This window comes from Sphaerodactylus townsendi, linkage group LG01, assembly GCF_021028975.2.
Source record: "Sphaerodactylus townsendi isolate TG3544 linkage group LG01, MPM_Stown_v2.3, whole genome shotgun sequence".
NCBI lineage: Eukaryota > Metazoa > Chordata > Lepidosauria > Squamata > Sphaerodactylidae > Sphaerodactylus > Sphaerodactylus townsendi.
Genome location: NC_059425.1, coordinates 71351167 through 71363532, shown reverse-complemented (window position 1 = coordinate 71363532; position 12366 = coordinate 71351167). Strand labels below are relative to the sequence as shown.

The 12366-nt window shown below is 38.3% G+C and overlaps 1 protein-coding gene across 1 annotated transcript in view; it reads left to right on the top strand.

Annotated features, from left to right (window-relative positions):
* The window catches only part of DNAH8 (dynein axonemal heavy chain 8), a 195288-nt gene that overhangs the window by 105507 nt on the left and 77415 nt on the right, over positions 1–12366 (top strand). Inside the window, 7 exon segments of the mRNA XM_048505004.1 lie at positions 208–350; positions 1026–1160; positions 3262–3384; positions 6075–6288; positions 9123–9232; positions 9793–9956; positions 11167–11359. Of these exon segments, the coding sequence (XP_048360961.1) occupies positions 208–350; positions 1026–1160; positions 3262–3384; positions 6075–6288; positions 9123–9232; positions 9793–9956; positions 11167–11359 (1082 nt within the window).

The following is a 12366-nucleotide window of genomic DNA, read 5'->3' as shown; positions in this document are numbered from 1 at the left end:
TCAGTATTTCTATCTTCCTTTAATTCTGACTCCGCCAGTCTATATTTTTGATGCCTTGGACTCATGCCAGATTCCTTGCATTCATCAAGGCCTTTTATATAGATGCTACAAATTTTATGTTGTTTCCTAGATACTTAGATTAGTGGAGATGCTTGTTGGAGAAGGAAAATAATTCAGGCTCTTCCACTGCTATTTTGTTCCTTTTAGGAGACTGGGAGCACTGGAATAAAAAGGTTCAGGAATATATTTATCCAACAGACAGCATTCCTGAGTATTCATCTATTCTGGTTCCAAATGTTGATAATGTTAGGACGCAGTTTTTGATAGATACCATAGCAAAACAACACAAAGTAAGTGCATGATTTCTGGGCAAAGGCAGATTAAGGTAATACTTTTCTATACCAGCATGCTGGAGTTATCCCAGTTTTTCTTTATGTTTCTGTTCCTCAAATGAACACTACTTAAACTGTTTTTGATTTTGATGCAACTTCTAGAAATATGTATCCATATTTCAGGTTAGAGTTAGGTAAGTTTTTCTTACAATATGTTGAAATGTTGACCTGACCAAATATAAAGTCTACTTAAGCATCCAAGATTCTTGAGTAAAAATGTTTGAATCCAGTCCTGGATGGCTGGTGATTTGGTAGAAAGAATAAAGTGTATGAAAAACTATTTATGCATTGTTTTTTGCCCTTTCCAAAGTCACCACTGGGCAGAGCAGAGAAGCTGCACAGTTTCCGAATGCTGGTAAAATGCAAACTTTCCTGTTCCTTCACTTTTCTCTGCAAAGAAAAACAGCTAAAAGGCAAAGGGCAAATACTGTCATTCCTAGATGACTCTTTCTAAGTGGCATGATTATAATTTTCCAATAAAAACTTTGGCAGGAGCAAAAGTTGTAATAATATTTGGACCAGTAAATCATATATATATGAGGATAGTCGCATGAAGACTGGTAATTGTTTGCAGTGTTATAGATTTGTTATACCATATGACTGCATGGTAATAATGGTCATAAAATATTGCAGGCAGTGTTGCTCATTGGTGAACAAGGTACTGCAAAGACTGTAATGATTAAAGGCTATTTAAAAAAATATGATCCTGAAGAACATTTATCAAAAAGTTTAAATTTTTCTTCAGCAACAGAACCTGGCATGTTTCAGGTAAGCTATTTTTTTACCAATTATCTATAATGTTGTTTATACTAATATTTGTATTTTTGAATAATCCAGTATAAAGCCTGGTTTTGTCTCAACTCTTTTTTTATTTATGCTTCTAAAATTTCAGGTCTATTGCACCATTGTAATTAAAGCATTGTAATTAAAAATTGAAGCACTTCTTTTAATTCTCTTTCACTTAACAATCTGACTGTATTGAGATGATTACAATAGACAATATGGAGGGAAGGACAAAGTGGGGGGGGGCAAATAATTTAAAAAATACTTCAGGTAAACTTTAAGAATTATACTTTGTTAAACTTACAGGAAAGCTCATGAAAAGAATTGGAATGGATTTTTCTTGCTTTCCCTTCCCCCAGCAGACTCCCCTCCCACAACATCCTGAAAATTAAGAGGTCAAGGGTACCATGACGTTGAAAAGGTTGGGAAACACTGACTTACACTGCAGCACAGTGCAACATACAGGAGTGGGAATTGGACAAAGTCATATTCTTTACCCTTTTCTGCTGTATAGACCATCCTCTACTACAGAAGAGGGAGGAGGTTCAATATTCCCTGATTTCTTCTTATCACTGCAGCATCCATGCTATGGCATGTTTTGTTCACAAGAACCTCTCGCTGCCCCCACCCATGTCTCACCAGACAATTTTCAGGGTATGCAGGGAGCAGCCGGGGCAAAGGGAATGTAGAACAGATCTGCTCCTCCAGCTTTTTCACAGTTCCAACCTAATGTTTGCTTGCTTTGTCTTTTGTGGGTTTTCTGGTCTGTGTGGCTGTGGTCTGGTAGTTTTAGCTCCTAACATTTCGCCTGTGTCTATGACTGGCATATCCAAAGGCACGTTACAGTAAGTGTATTTCTCTCCATGGCACAGTGTGGAGTGATTTGTGTAGTGGACTACTTGTTTTGTCCATCTCAGAGGTGGTAGGAAGATGAAGGTCATTTGCATGTGTTTGGGTGGTTCATTTGCAGTTGCATTTGTATGTGTATGTCCTGCAGGTTTGAAAGTGTGTGACTTATCTCCGAAACAGTTGAGGTGGTGAGAAGAGGAGGGGGGAAATATAAATCCAACATAAAAATGACCAGGTTCAATAATATCTAACATTCTCAGTCTTTCAAGATGATTCCTATTTACCTTGAAGCTTGCAAGCAGCAGGGACATTAGAAGCTGCTGTTTAGCTGTGTTTTAGTCCTTGAGGCCTAGCAGAGTTCAGCAGCAAAGCTGCACTGTGGGCTGGATCCTTGCACGTAAACAGAAAATTGCAAGGAGACCCCACTACAGCCCTACTGCACAGCTAAGAGGCCCAAGGTAAGTGTTCAATGTATAATGTATAATGGCTTATGTATACCATGTATAATGTATAATGGCTTATGTATTATGTATTATGTATAATGGCAATGTATAATGTATAATGGCTTATGTATACCATGTGGAAGACCAGGAATGTCTTGTATCTTCCCCTGCTGGCTGTTAAAGGTTGCTTATAAGCACACTTTGCAAGGCCAAATGTAAACAGTTTTAGGCAATCAACAGCAAGATGTCATAGTGAGTAAGAAGGGATTTGTAACCTTTCAACTATAATATTTTCCCTACCCTACCATACAAGAAAAAACAATCATGAAGATTAAACTACTGTAAAAAGATCTAAAGCTAAGTCAAATCTGAAAGTTAGTAACCAACGTTTTTCATTTGTGTATTATTCCCCCTCCCCTGCCTCCCCAGGTAATATATGTACAGAACATTTTATTTTCAGATAAAATTCTGCTGTGTATTTAGAGCCAGTGTGATTCCATAAACCTTAGTATACAGAGCTTTGGTTTCCCATTCATCTGAACAGAGGTCATCCACACTACAAATTGTGTTCTAGTTTTAACTTTATTTTTTTAAAGAAAATAAAAGAAAAATGGAGGTAAAGAAAAGAGTATGAACCAATGGGTAACAAGTAATCTCATTATTCTTGAGGAATACAAAGTGACATAGATGTGCATGCAACTGCACTGGTGGAAGATTAAGATGGGGAAAAAAATAAATAATAATTAATAATTTACCTATATTTTCTTTTCTTATTTTTGTGTTGATTTATTTAGAGGACAATAGAAAGTTATGTGGACAAAAGGATGGGCAGTACATATGGACCTCCAGGTGGCAGAAAAATGACTATATTCATTGATGATATTAACATGCCAATTATTAATGAATGGGGAGATCAGGTAAAGTTCATGCATTTGGCTGTATTACAACTAATCAGCGATTACCTCTGTTGTTTTCAGTAGAAATATTTAAATCACCAATTTCATGCTCCTGTGTTAACAATAATGTTGCTTGTTGATGAACTTTCAGTCGTTAGCAGCCTGATTCTATGGTCTGTTTTTCAAGGACAAGATGCAAATACGAGTGCAACAAAAAGCATTGCAGATTATGGTATTGTACCACTGCAGCATACTTAAAAGGATTGTAATTGTATAGCAACTCCAGAATGTTTCACACAAATGGTAGTAGTAAAAGGGAAATGGCCAATAAAAGGGAGATGCCAAATATTTAACATGTAACTGTAATGTGAGAGGTACCTCACCAGTTCAGCCACATTGAGCTGGGTTCTGAACACAGGTCACATTGTTCTTTTGAAACTTAATATTCTAATACACACAAGAGATCTGTGATCACATATGAGTGCATATAGATGTCCTGACCCCAGTGCAATCCAGTATATTAACCAGATGTTTTTGCTTTCTTTACTCCATCATAGAATATAAAAAGGTATCTGCATTAATTATTACATTACAAAGAATCATATTATTGTACATGACTATACTTTGTCTCACCAAAAAATCTCAGGAAATTTCTGAATTAATCCACCACTGCTTTCTGGACCATTTTTTGTAGTGGAATGCGCTGCTGTGGCCCTAGTGCCTGCCTTGTTCTACCCCCCTCCTGATTCTCTGAAAGCATTAAATAATCTTTTTAAGCACTTCTGTCATCAAAACCATTCCTCTGTGCATTATGAAACATTGAACTTTGATAAGAGACCATGTATAGTGCTCCAGACAGCTATCAGCAAGACTTCCCTTTTTGTATAGTATAGTAGTGTCCGCCATTTTCTTCCCCATTCAGAAGACACCGTGTTACCATGGCCATTTTAAGAATCTTCCTAGCAGTTCATCTGATAGGCATTTCCATGTAGATAAAATAAATAAAGTTTGTTTATCCGGATGATCCTGCACATGTGTGTATTTTTCTTTTTTCTTTATTTTAAATTAGCAATCTTCAAAGCTTCGCAGATCGTATATCCGAATAGCAGCCTCTTGGAGGACTGGTCTATCTCCCATTCAAAAGTACTGAGTCAACCAGGAGAAACGTCCAGTTTGTGGGCCGTATAATCATATATATAAGGCCCACAAAATCATTTGAACTGGTCTCCCTCCACTCATCCCTCTTGCACCTGGAAATCAGGCATGTCAAGAAGATGATAAGGAGGGCTTCCCAAGGATTTTATTGACATCCAAGCACCTGTCCATGCAGGGTGTGCCATGCTCAAAGAGGACGGTGGCAGCAGCTCTCCAAAGGCTCCCCCACCCCTTTCTCCCAGGCTCCCACCCTCAGTACTTCCCTGAAGCTATGAATAAGGCCAGGGCCAGACAGGACTGGCTTGGCAGCAGAGGACATTTGACTTGCAGTGAGCACCAAGGTGGGAGGAGCCTCCAGTGTGGTGTGGCTCTGCCATGTTGGTCAGGCAGAGAAGCTGCCCCAGAGCCCCAGCATGTGCTGCATTCAGCCTCTCACCTGTGCCAGTAGAATATACAAAGCCCCTGTCTTCAACCCCTCCCCAGTTTGTGGCAAATAAACAAAGAAAACTTAGACTTTTTTTTGGATACTAGAGGTTGCCAGCCATCACATTAGGAGTTCATTAAATGTTTGACCAAATATAGCAGGCTAATTTTTAAGTTGATAATTTTGTATGGCCCACAAATGATGTTATCAATATCCACTTGACCCTTGGCAGAAAAAAGGTTCCCCACCCCAAGAGAGCAGGTCTACCCACAATAGAAAGTAACAGTCTAACTAGTGCTTATGAATGGGAGGCTGACCAGTCCTCCAAGCGGCTGCTATTCAAATATATGATCTGTGAAGCTTCAAATATTGCTAATTAAAAAAAAGAAAAGAAAAAACAAACTATGCATAAGATCACCAGGATAAACAAACTTTATTTTTTACATGGAAATGCCCATTGGGTGATCCACAAGCAGAGTAAACTGCTGAGAAGATTCTTAAAATAGCCACAGCAGCACAGAGGCTCCTGAACAGGAAAGAAAATGGCTGGTGCTACTGTACAAAAAAGCAAGTCTTGCTCATGGGCATCTGGTGCACTATATATGGTCTCTTATCAAAGTTCAATGTTTCATAGTCCACAGAGTAATAGTTTTGAGTCTTTGAGCAAGGCACTTAAAAATTCTTTAATGCTTTTAGAGAATCAGTATTCCTTTGATCTGTGGAAACACTCTACTGTGACTTCCACCAAAAAACTACCAATCACATTTGGATCTTTTGGTAAGTCAGAGTATATCAAGACACCTTTATAACCCTTAGTCTTATCTTAATATGTAACTTGACCAATCTATACCAGAATAATTGTTGTACACTTAAATCCTATTGAGTTCAATGTACATATATAAGTGTACATATATAGTCACAGCTGACTTACGGCAACCCCATGGGGTTTTCAAGGCAAAAGGCATTAAGAAGTAGTTGCACAATTCCTGCCTCCACATCATGCCCCTGGTATTCTATGGAGGTCTTCCATCCAAATCCTTGTACTATCCCTTATGTATATGTTCTTAGTTAAATCAGCATGGTTTTATCTTTGCCACTTTCTTTGATGACAAATGATTCCTAAATTGCATAGGTAACAAATGAAATTGTGCGGCAAATGATGGAAATGGAAGGGATGTACAGCTTGGATAAACCTGGAGACTTTACTACGATTGTTGATGTGCAGTTAATAGCTGCAATGATTCACCCAGGAGGAGGCCGAAATGATATTCCACAGCGCTTAAAGAGGCAATTTACTGTGTTTAACTGCACGCTGCCATCTAATGCATCCATAGACAAAATATTTGGTACCAAAGCTTATTTTGTGATTTTTAAATTCAGTGTATTGTATAGAATTCATCTGTGAAGCATTAAAAAAGTTTTCCTTTTCTTACTGTTAGTTCTGTTCTATAAGGTAACTGCAGCCTATCATACATGTGTAAAACTACCATAAGGAATCAAACTTTCTTACAAAACTTGGTAGTGGGCTACATGTTCAGGTTAATTACCAAACTGAAATTCCAATTTAATTGCTACTGTAATTACTAATGTTCCCCCCCCCCCCACATAATACACTGTATTTTTGTTTACTTCATTACTGTCCATGTTTCTCCTAGACACTCAAGGTACGTTATATAATGAAAACAATGCAATAAGAACAGTATAGTACATACAACAAACTGCAATAAAACTAAATTACAACTTAGATGAACAATGCACTAAAAACAATACATTATATCCAACAAGTCAGGATTAATGACAGGAAAATAATGCAGTAAAATAGTACATGATGTATAACAAAAAATAGAATAAACCTGAGTTACAAGATTAGAGAACATGCGATATATACAATAAACAAGGCAGTGATAGTTGCCTAAAATTTCACAGACCCTATTCCCTTGGAAAAGTAACTGTATCCCCTATATAAAAATCCTTTCCCAAACAATTCTATTGTATACATTCTGCAAAATGGTGCTGTTAGACCTACTACCTGGCTCCTTGATCCTTGTCCATCCTGGCTGATAAAGGCCAGTAGGGATAAAGTGAATTTCAACCTGTTGGATATTGTCAACCACTCCCTTGAGCAAGGAATGTTCCTGGGTCAGCTGAAGGAGGCAGTGGTCTGCCCCCCCTTAAAAAGATCATCTTTAGATCTTGGTGATCTAGCCAATTACTGCCCAGTTTCGAACCTCCTGTTTCTGGGTAAAGTAATTGAGAGAGCAGTGGTAGAGCAGCCGCTGACACATCACTGTGGGATTCCTTCCAGTCTGGCTTCCACGCTGATCATGGGTCAGAGACTACTAGCCGCCATCACAGATGAACTCTGCTTACAACTGGACCAAGGAGGAACAGTGCTGCTGGTATTATTAGATCTTACCTCAGCATTTGATGTGGTCAATTTCGATCTTTTGATCAATCAACTCATGGCCACTGGAGTTCAAAGCTCAGCCTTGAGTTGGGTCTCTTCTTCTCCAGGGCTGGGGACATGTTGCACATGGAGATGGGCTCTCCCAGCATCCCCCAACTAGTTACGGAGTGACACAGGGAGCGCTTTTGTCACCGTTGCTGTTTAATATCTACATTTGTCCCCTCCTCCAGTTGATGCAGAGCTTTGGGCTGGGTTGTCATCAGTATGCTTCTGTTGATGAAGGGCTGTCCAGCGACTGCCTTTAAGCTCTCCAGTGTTGTTTGGAGGCCATTGCTGGTTGGTTGAAACAGAGCAGACTAAAGCTTAATCCATCTAAGACAGAGGTCCTCTTGCTGGGTCTTGATGAGACACCCAAGGGTTTCCAGATGCCATTGCTAGAGGGAGTGGCTTTACAACCTATCCCTGTTGCCCATAGCCTTGGGGTGTTTTTGAATGCCTCCCTTTCTATGGAGGCCCAGGTAACCCATACTCCGTGCATCTTTGCCAAGCTTGACGGCTGGCCCCGTATCTCGTGTTTTGATCTAGCCACTGTGATCCATGCAATGGTAATCTCCAGGTTTGATTGCTGTAATTCACTCTAAGCTGGCCTGCCCTTAACTCTGATTTGGAAGCTGAAGCTGGTGCAAAATGCAGCCGCAAGTCCCCTTAATGGGGCATCAGTGAGGGAGCACATCACCCCCACTTTCCACAAACAGCATTCGCTGCTGGTAGAGTTCTGAATCAGGTTTAAGGTACCAGTTCTGATCTTTAAGACTGTGAGTGGCCTGGGACCTGCATACCTCCAAAATCACATTACCCCATTTGTCCTGCAAACGAACCTGAGATCAGCGGCTGCTGACCTCCTGGTGGTCCTCGGCTTTGCTAGTTTCAGATTGGCCGTAACCAGGGCCAGGGTCTTTTTGGCCCAGGCTCCTACCTGGTGGAACGTTCTGCCACCTAACATCAGGGCCCTGCAGAATTTGATGCAATTCTGCAGAGCCTGTAAGGCAGAGTTGTTCCGCCAGGCTATTGGCTGAGCCCCAAGACCGAAATCTTTTTTCTTATTCTTAATTGTATTGCTGCTGTTGTATTGTATTAAAATTACATCCTTCATCCCCTAGTTGCTCTGTATGGCATCTGTTGCCAGTTTATTTAAACTCTGATTTGAAGTTTTTAAGTTTTTAAAGTTGATTTTATAAAATTTTAAATGCATTTTACTTAAATGTTAAGACTGGATTTTAATTATTACAATTATTTTAATTATTTTGACTTTAACTGAATTTTATATGTTACCTATTGTTGTAAGCCTCTCTGAACCCTTGTGGAGAGGGTGGCATATAAATGGAATACATAATAATAATGATTAAAAATGCTAAAGAGACTACCTGACCTTGCCTGGCAGGCCATTTCCCAGCTGGGAGCCATAATGGAGAATGCTCAAGGTTGGACAGCTGTTAATCTTACCTGTTTGTCCAGTGGTACTTTTAAAAGGCTTTGTTCAGATGAGCAAAGTTGTCAGAGTGGATAATGGGAAAGACATCCTGTAGATATTAGATCAGAACCCATGAAAGGCTTTGCAAGTAAAAACCAGAACCTGGAACTTAACCCAGAAACTGTCAGTGCCCCTGCTTCAGTGTCTGTATGGAGTCTGTATAGTCGGGCCGGTATGGTAAAAGGTACCCTTTAAAGTTTATTAAAATGTTAAGGTTATTAACAATATTATATCCTTTTCAGGTATAATTGGTTGTGGATACTTCCATGCGTGTAGATCTTTTAAACCAGAAATAAGTGAAATGATAATGAAATTAGTATCAGCAGGCAGAATATTATGGCAATGGACTAAGGTACAAACTACAGAATATAGATTATATAGTCACTATGTGAAATATGTATAATAGAAAGCAGGATTATGCTATCTACCCTATATACATGCCTAGAAGATCAATTTATGTTTTCAGTTTTTTTTCCTTTTATAAAATATTTATTTTTGTGATTTTCATTTTTTACTGTTATTAGGGTTTTTTTTGTTATTTTTGATTGATTATTGATTTTTTTTCTCTTGATTTTCTCCCCACTTCCTATGAAGAGTAGACTCATGCTGGGCCAGGAGCCATTGCTGTTGCTGGCAGCCAGGCCAAACACAGAGAGCCTGTGTCCTGAAAGTATATCCATTTTTCATTCTGTAAGATATTTTAGGCCTCAGTGTACATATGTGTGTGTGCGTGCGCGCGCAGATTGCACAGTTTTCTTCTTGATGCCCATGACATTTTTGCCCTGATTATGCCAAAATAAAGAAGCCCAGGAACAAAAATTAGGAAAGCAGGGCTATGTATTGTTTTGCTAATTTGAGTATACTTATTATTCTGTATTTTCTATGGAACACTGCAACATGTTTTTGCTTTAGGTGAAGATGCTTCCCACACCATCCAAATTCCATTACATCTTCAATCTTCGAGACCTTTCCAGAATTTGGCAAGGAATGTTAACTGTAAAAGCAGATGAATGTGTCAGTGTTGATACTCTCCTGGCACTATTTAAACATGAATGCACTAGAGTAATTGCTGACAGGTATGTTCATTTTATTATTGACAAAACAGTTAGATTGGGCAAAGGAGTATCATCTTCCACACAGTCTTATTATGAAGTCTAGACAGCCCCAGAGGTGAACTGAGAAAAATAAGTATCAGGGGGAAAAACCTACCACATGATAAACAAACCTTCTTGTGAATGAAATTTCTTCTTGAAAAATGCTCGGGCATGTCTGCAGCTATGTTAATGCATATTAAAGAAGAGTAAGGAGACTCAGAGCTTACAAACTCCTTCTCTTCCTTCCCCTACAATAGACACCTTGGGGGTTGAGAATGTTTGGAGAGAACTGTGATTTGCTAAAGGTCACCCAAGAGGCTCCATGGTAGGAGCGGGGAAATAAACAGGGGTATGTTCATCAGATAAGAGTCTGCTGCTCATATGGAGGAGTACGAAATTAAACCCAGTTCTCCAGATTAGAATTCACTGCTCTTAACCACTACACAACACTGAAGCAAGTGGTAAATTTTTAGTTCTGTTTATTTTTGGTACAGAGGAAAACAGGAGCCCTTGCACCTTGTTTATGTCTCTCATTTGTATTTGTATTTTTTAAAGTTGTGATAAAATTATTTTATAAAGAAGAAAGTTAACTTTGTAAGGTTCAACGCCTACAAGGCGAGTTTCAGAAAACAATTAATTTGGTAGACATAGCCAATAAAGGGCAAAGTACGTGATTCAGATTGAAATCTTCTGGATTCAAAAAACCCACAAAATATGATTAAATGGATGTCCTAGGAGCTGATTATGCTCAGTGGCGTGAACTGCACCTGGGTTCCCATATTCCTTGTCTAGGGATCTAGAAGTATCAGTAACTTGCTAGTTTCAGTAAAAGAAACTTCCATCTTTGCTGCCCAGCCTGAACCATTGTTTGAATGATAAGTTCCATGATAAGCTCCCCTGGAAGAGGTGTCATTTGCTTGCATTTGCTTCAGAAATATTTGAGCCCCCTCCGTGCTTCAATTTACCATGTTTGCCCAAAACACAATGACCCTAAATTTGAGACAATTCCATTTTAAAACATTAAAAACAGCAGTTTTAATAATGTATATAACTTATATGTGAATTTAATTTAATTGCCCTTTTTTCATTATGACATGTTGAAAACCCTAGTCTTCCCTTCAGGTAAACAGAATAGCTTCTATAGTTATTGAACTTATTTTTAAAGTGACTTTCTGTTCATTGTGTCTTACAGGTTTGTGTGTGAAGAAGATGAAATTTGGTTTGACAGAAACTTTAGTAGGGCAATTGATGAGCATGTTGATGCAGAATTAGTATCAGTTATCCAACCAGAGCCATATTTTGTAGATTTTCTGCGAGATATGCCTGAACCAACTGGTGAAGAGCCTGAAGATTTCGTGTTTGAAGCACCCAAAATTTATGAACTGGTATTTAATTAATTGATTCCTTGTCCCTTCTTTTTCCTGATGCTTTTCTAGGTTATAAAAGCAATGTAATGTAAAATGCACTAGAGCTACATAAAACTGAAGAATGTATACAACAACTGCTAAAATGATCCTCCATATGACTAAGGATGCCATGAATTTCTCATTGAACCTGTTCAGCAGTTGAATTCACCCTGTTTGACACACATAGGCCATTTCCGCACAAGTCCCTGAAAATGTTTGCAGAACATTTTGAAAACATTATATATACCCCCCCACACACACATACACACATGCTTTATTATATCAGAAATTAAAGCACAGTATACAAAAAACAAAGAAAACATTATACAATATTTTCTAAGTTTATCAAGATTTTACAAATAAGAAAAAAAGAAGACTTCCAACTTTCCTTACATAGAACTCAAAGATAATCATCAAACCCTTGCTGCTTGTCCTGTCTCTGCCTTCAAGGTGAAAAACTTCCATCCAAGAGATAAAGCACAAAGAAAATTATATATAGTAATCATATTTCGTTAAATCATGTAATCATCCTTGTCATGTCATATACCCTAAAGTCAAACTATTATGTTTGATTTTCTGGTCAATATATTCAGTTGATAACCTCTATTCTATTGCAAAATCTGTAATCTGTTTATCTTCTGTATAACTAGTTAATTTTGCTGACTTAGCTAAATCTAGTATCTTATATTGCCATTCAAAATTTTGGTGGTTACTTCTCCTGATTTCCATTTCTTAGCTCATGTTATTCTTATGGCAGCAGAGAAATATCTAAAAAGTTCCCCATCTAAAAAGTTCCTCTTTTTTGGTCTAGAATCTCAAGTATATAAGTTTCCGGGTTGGATATGATTTTCCTTTTCAGACTTTTAGAGATTTCTTCATGTATTTCTTTCTAAAATATCTTTGCTTTGTCACAGTTTCACTACTGGTGGTAAAAAGCACACACCCTTTCTGACACTTCCAACCTAAATTGTTGTTATCATTATTGG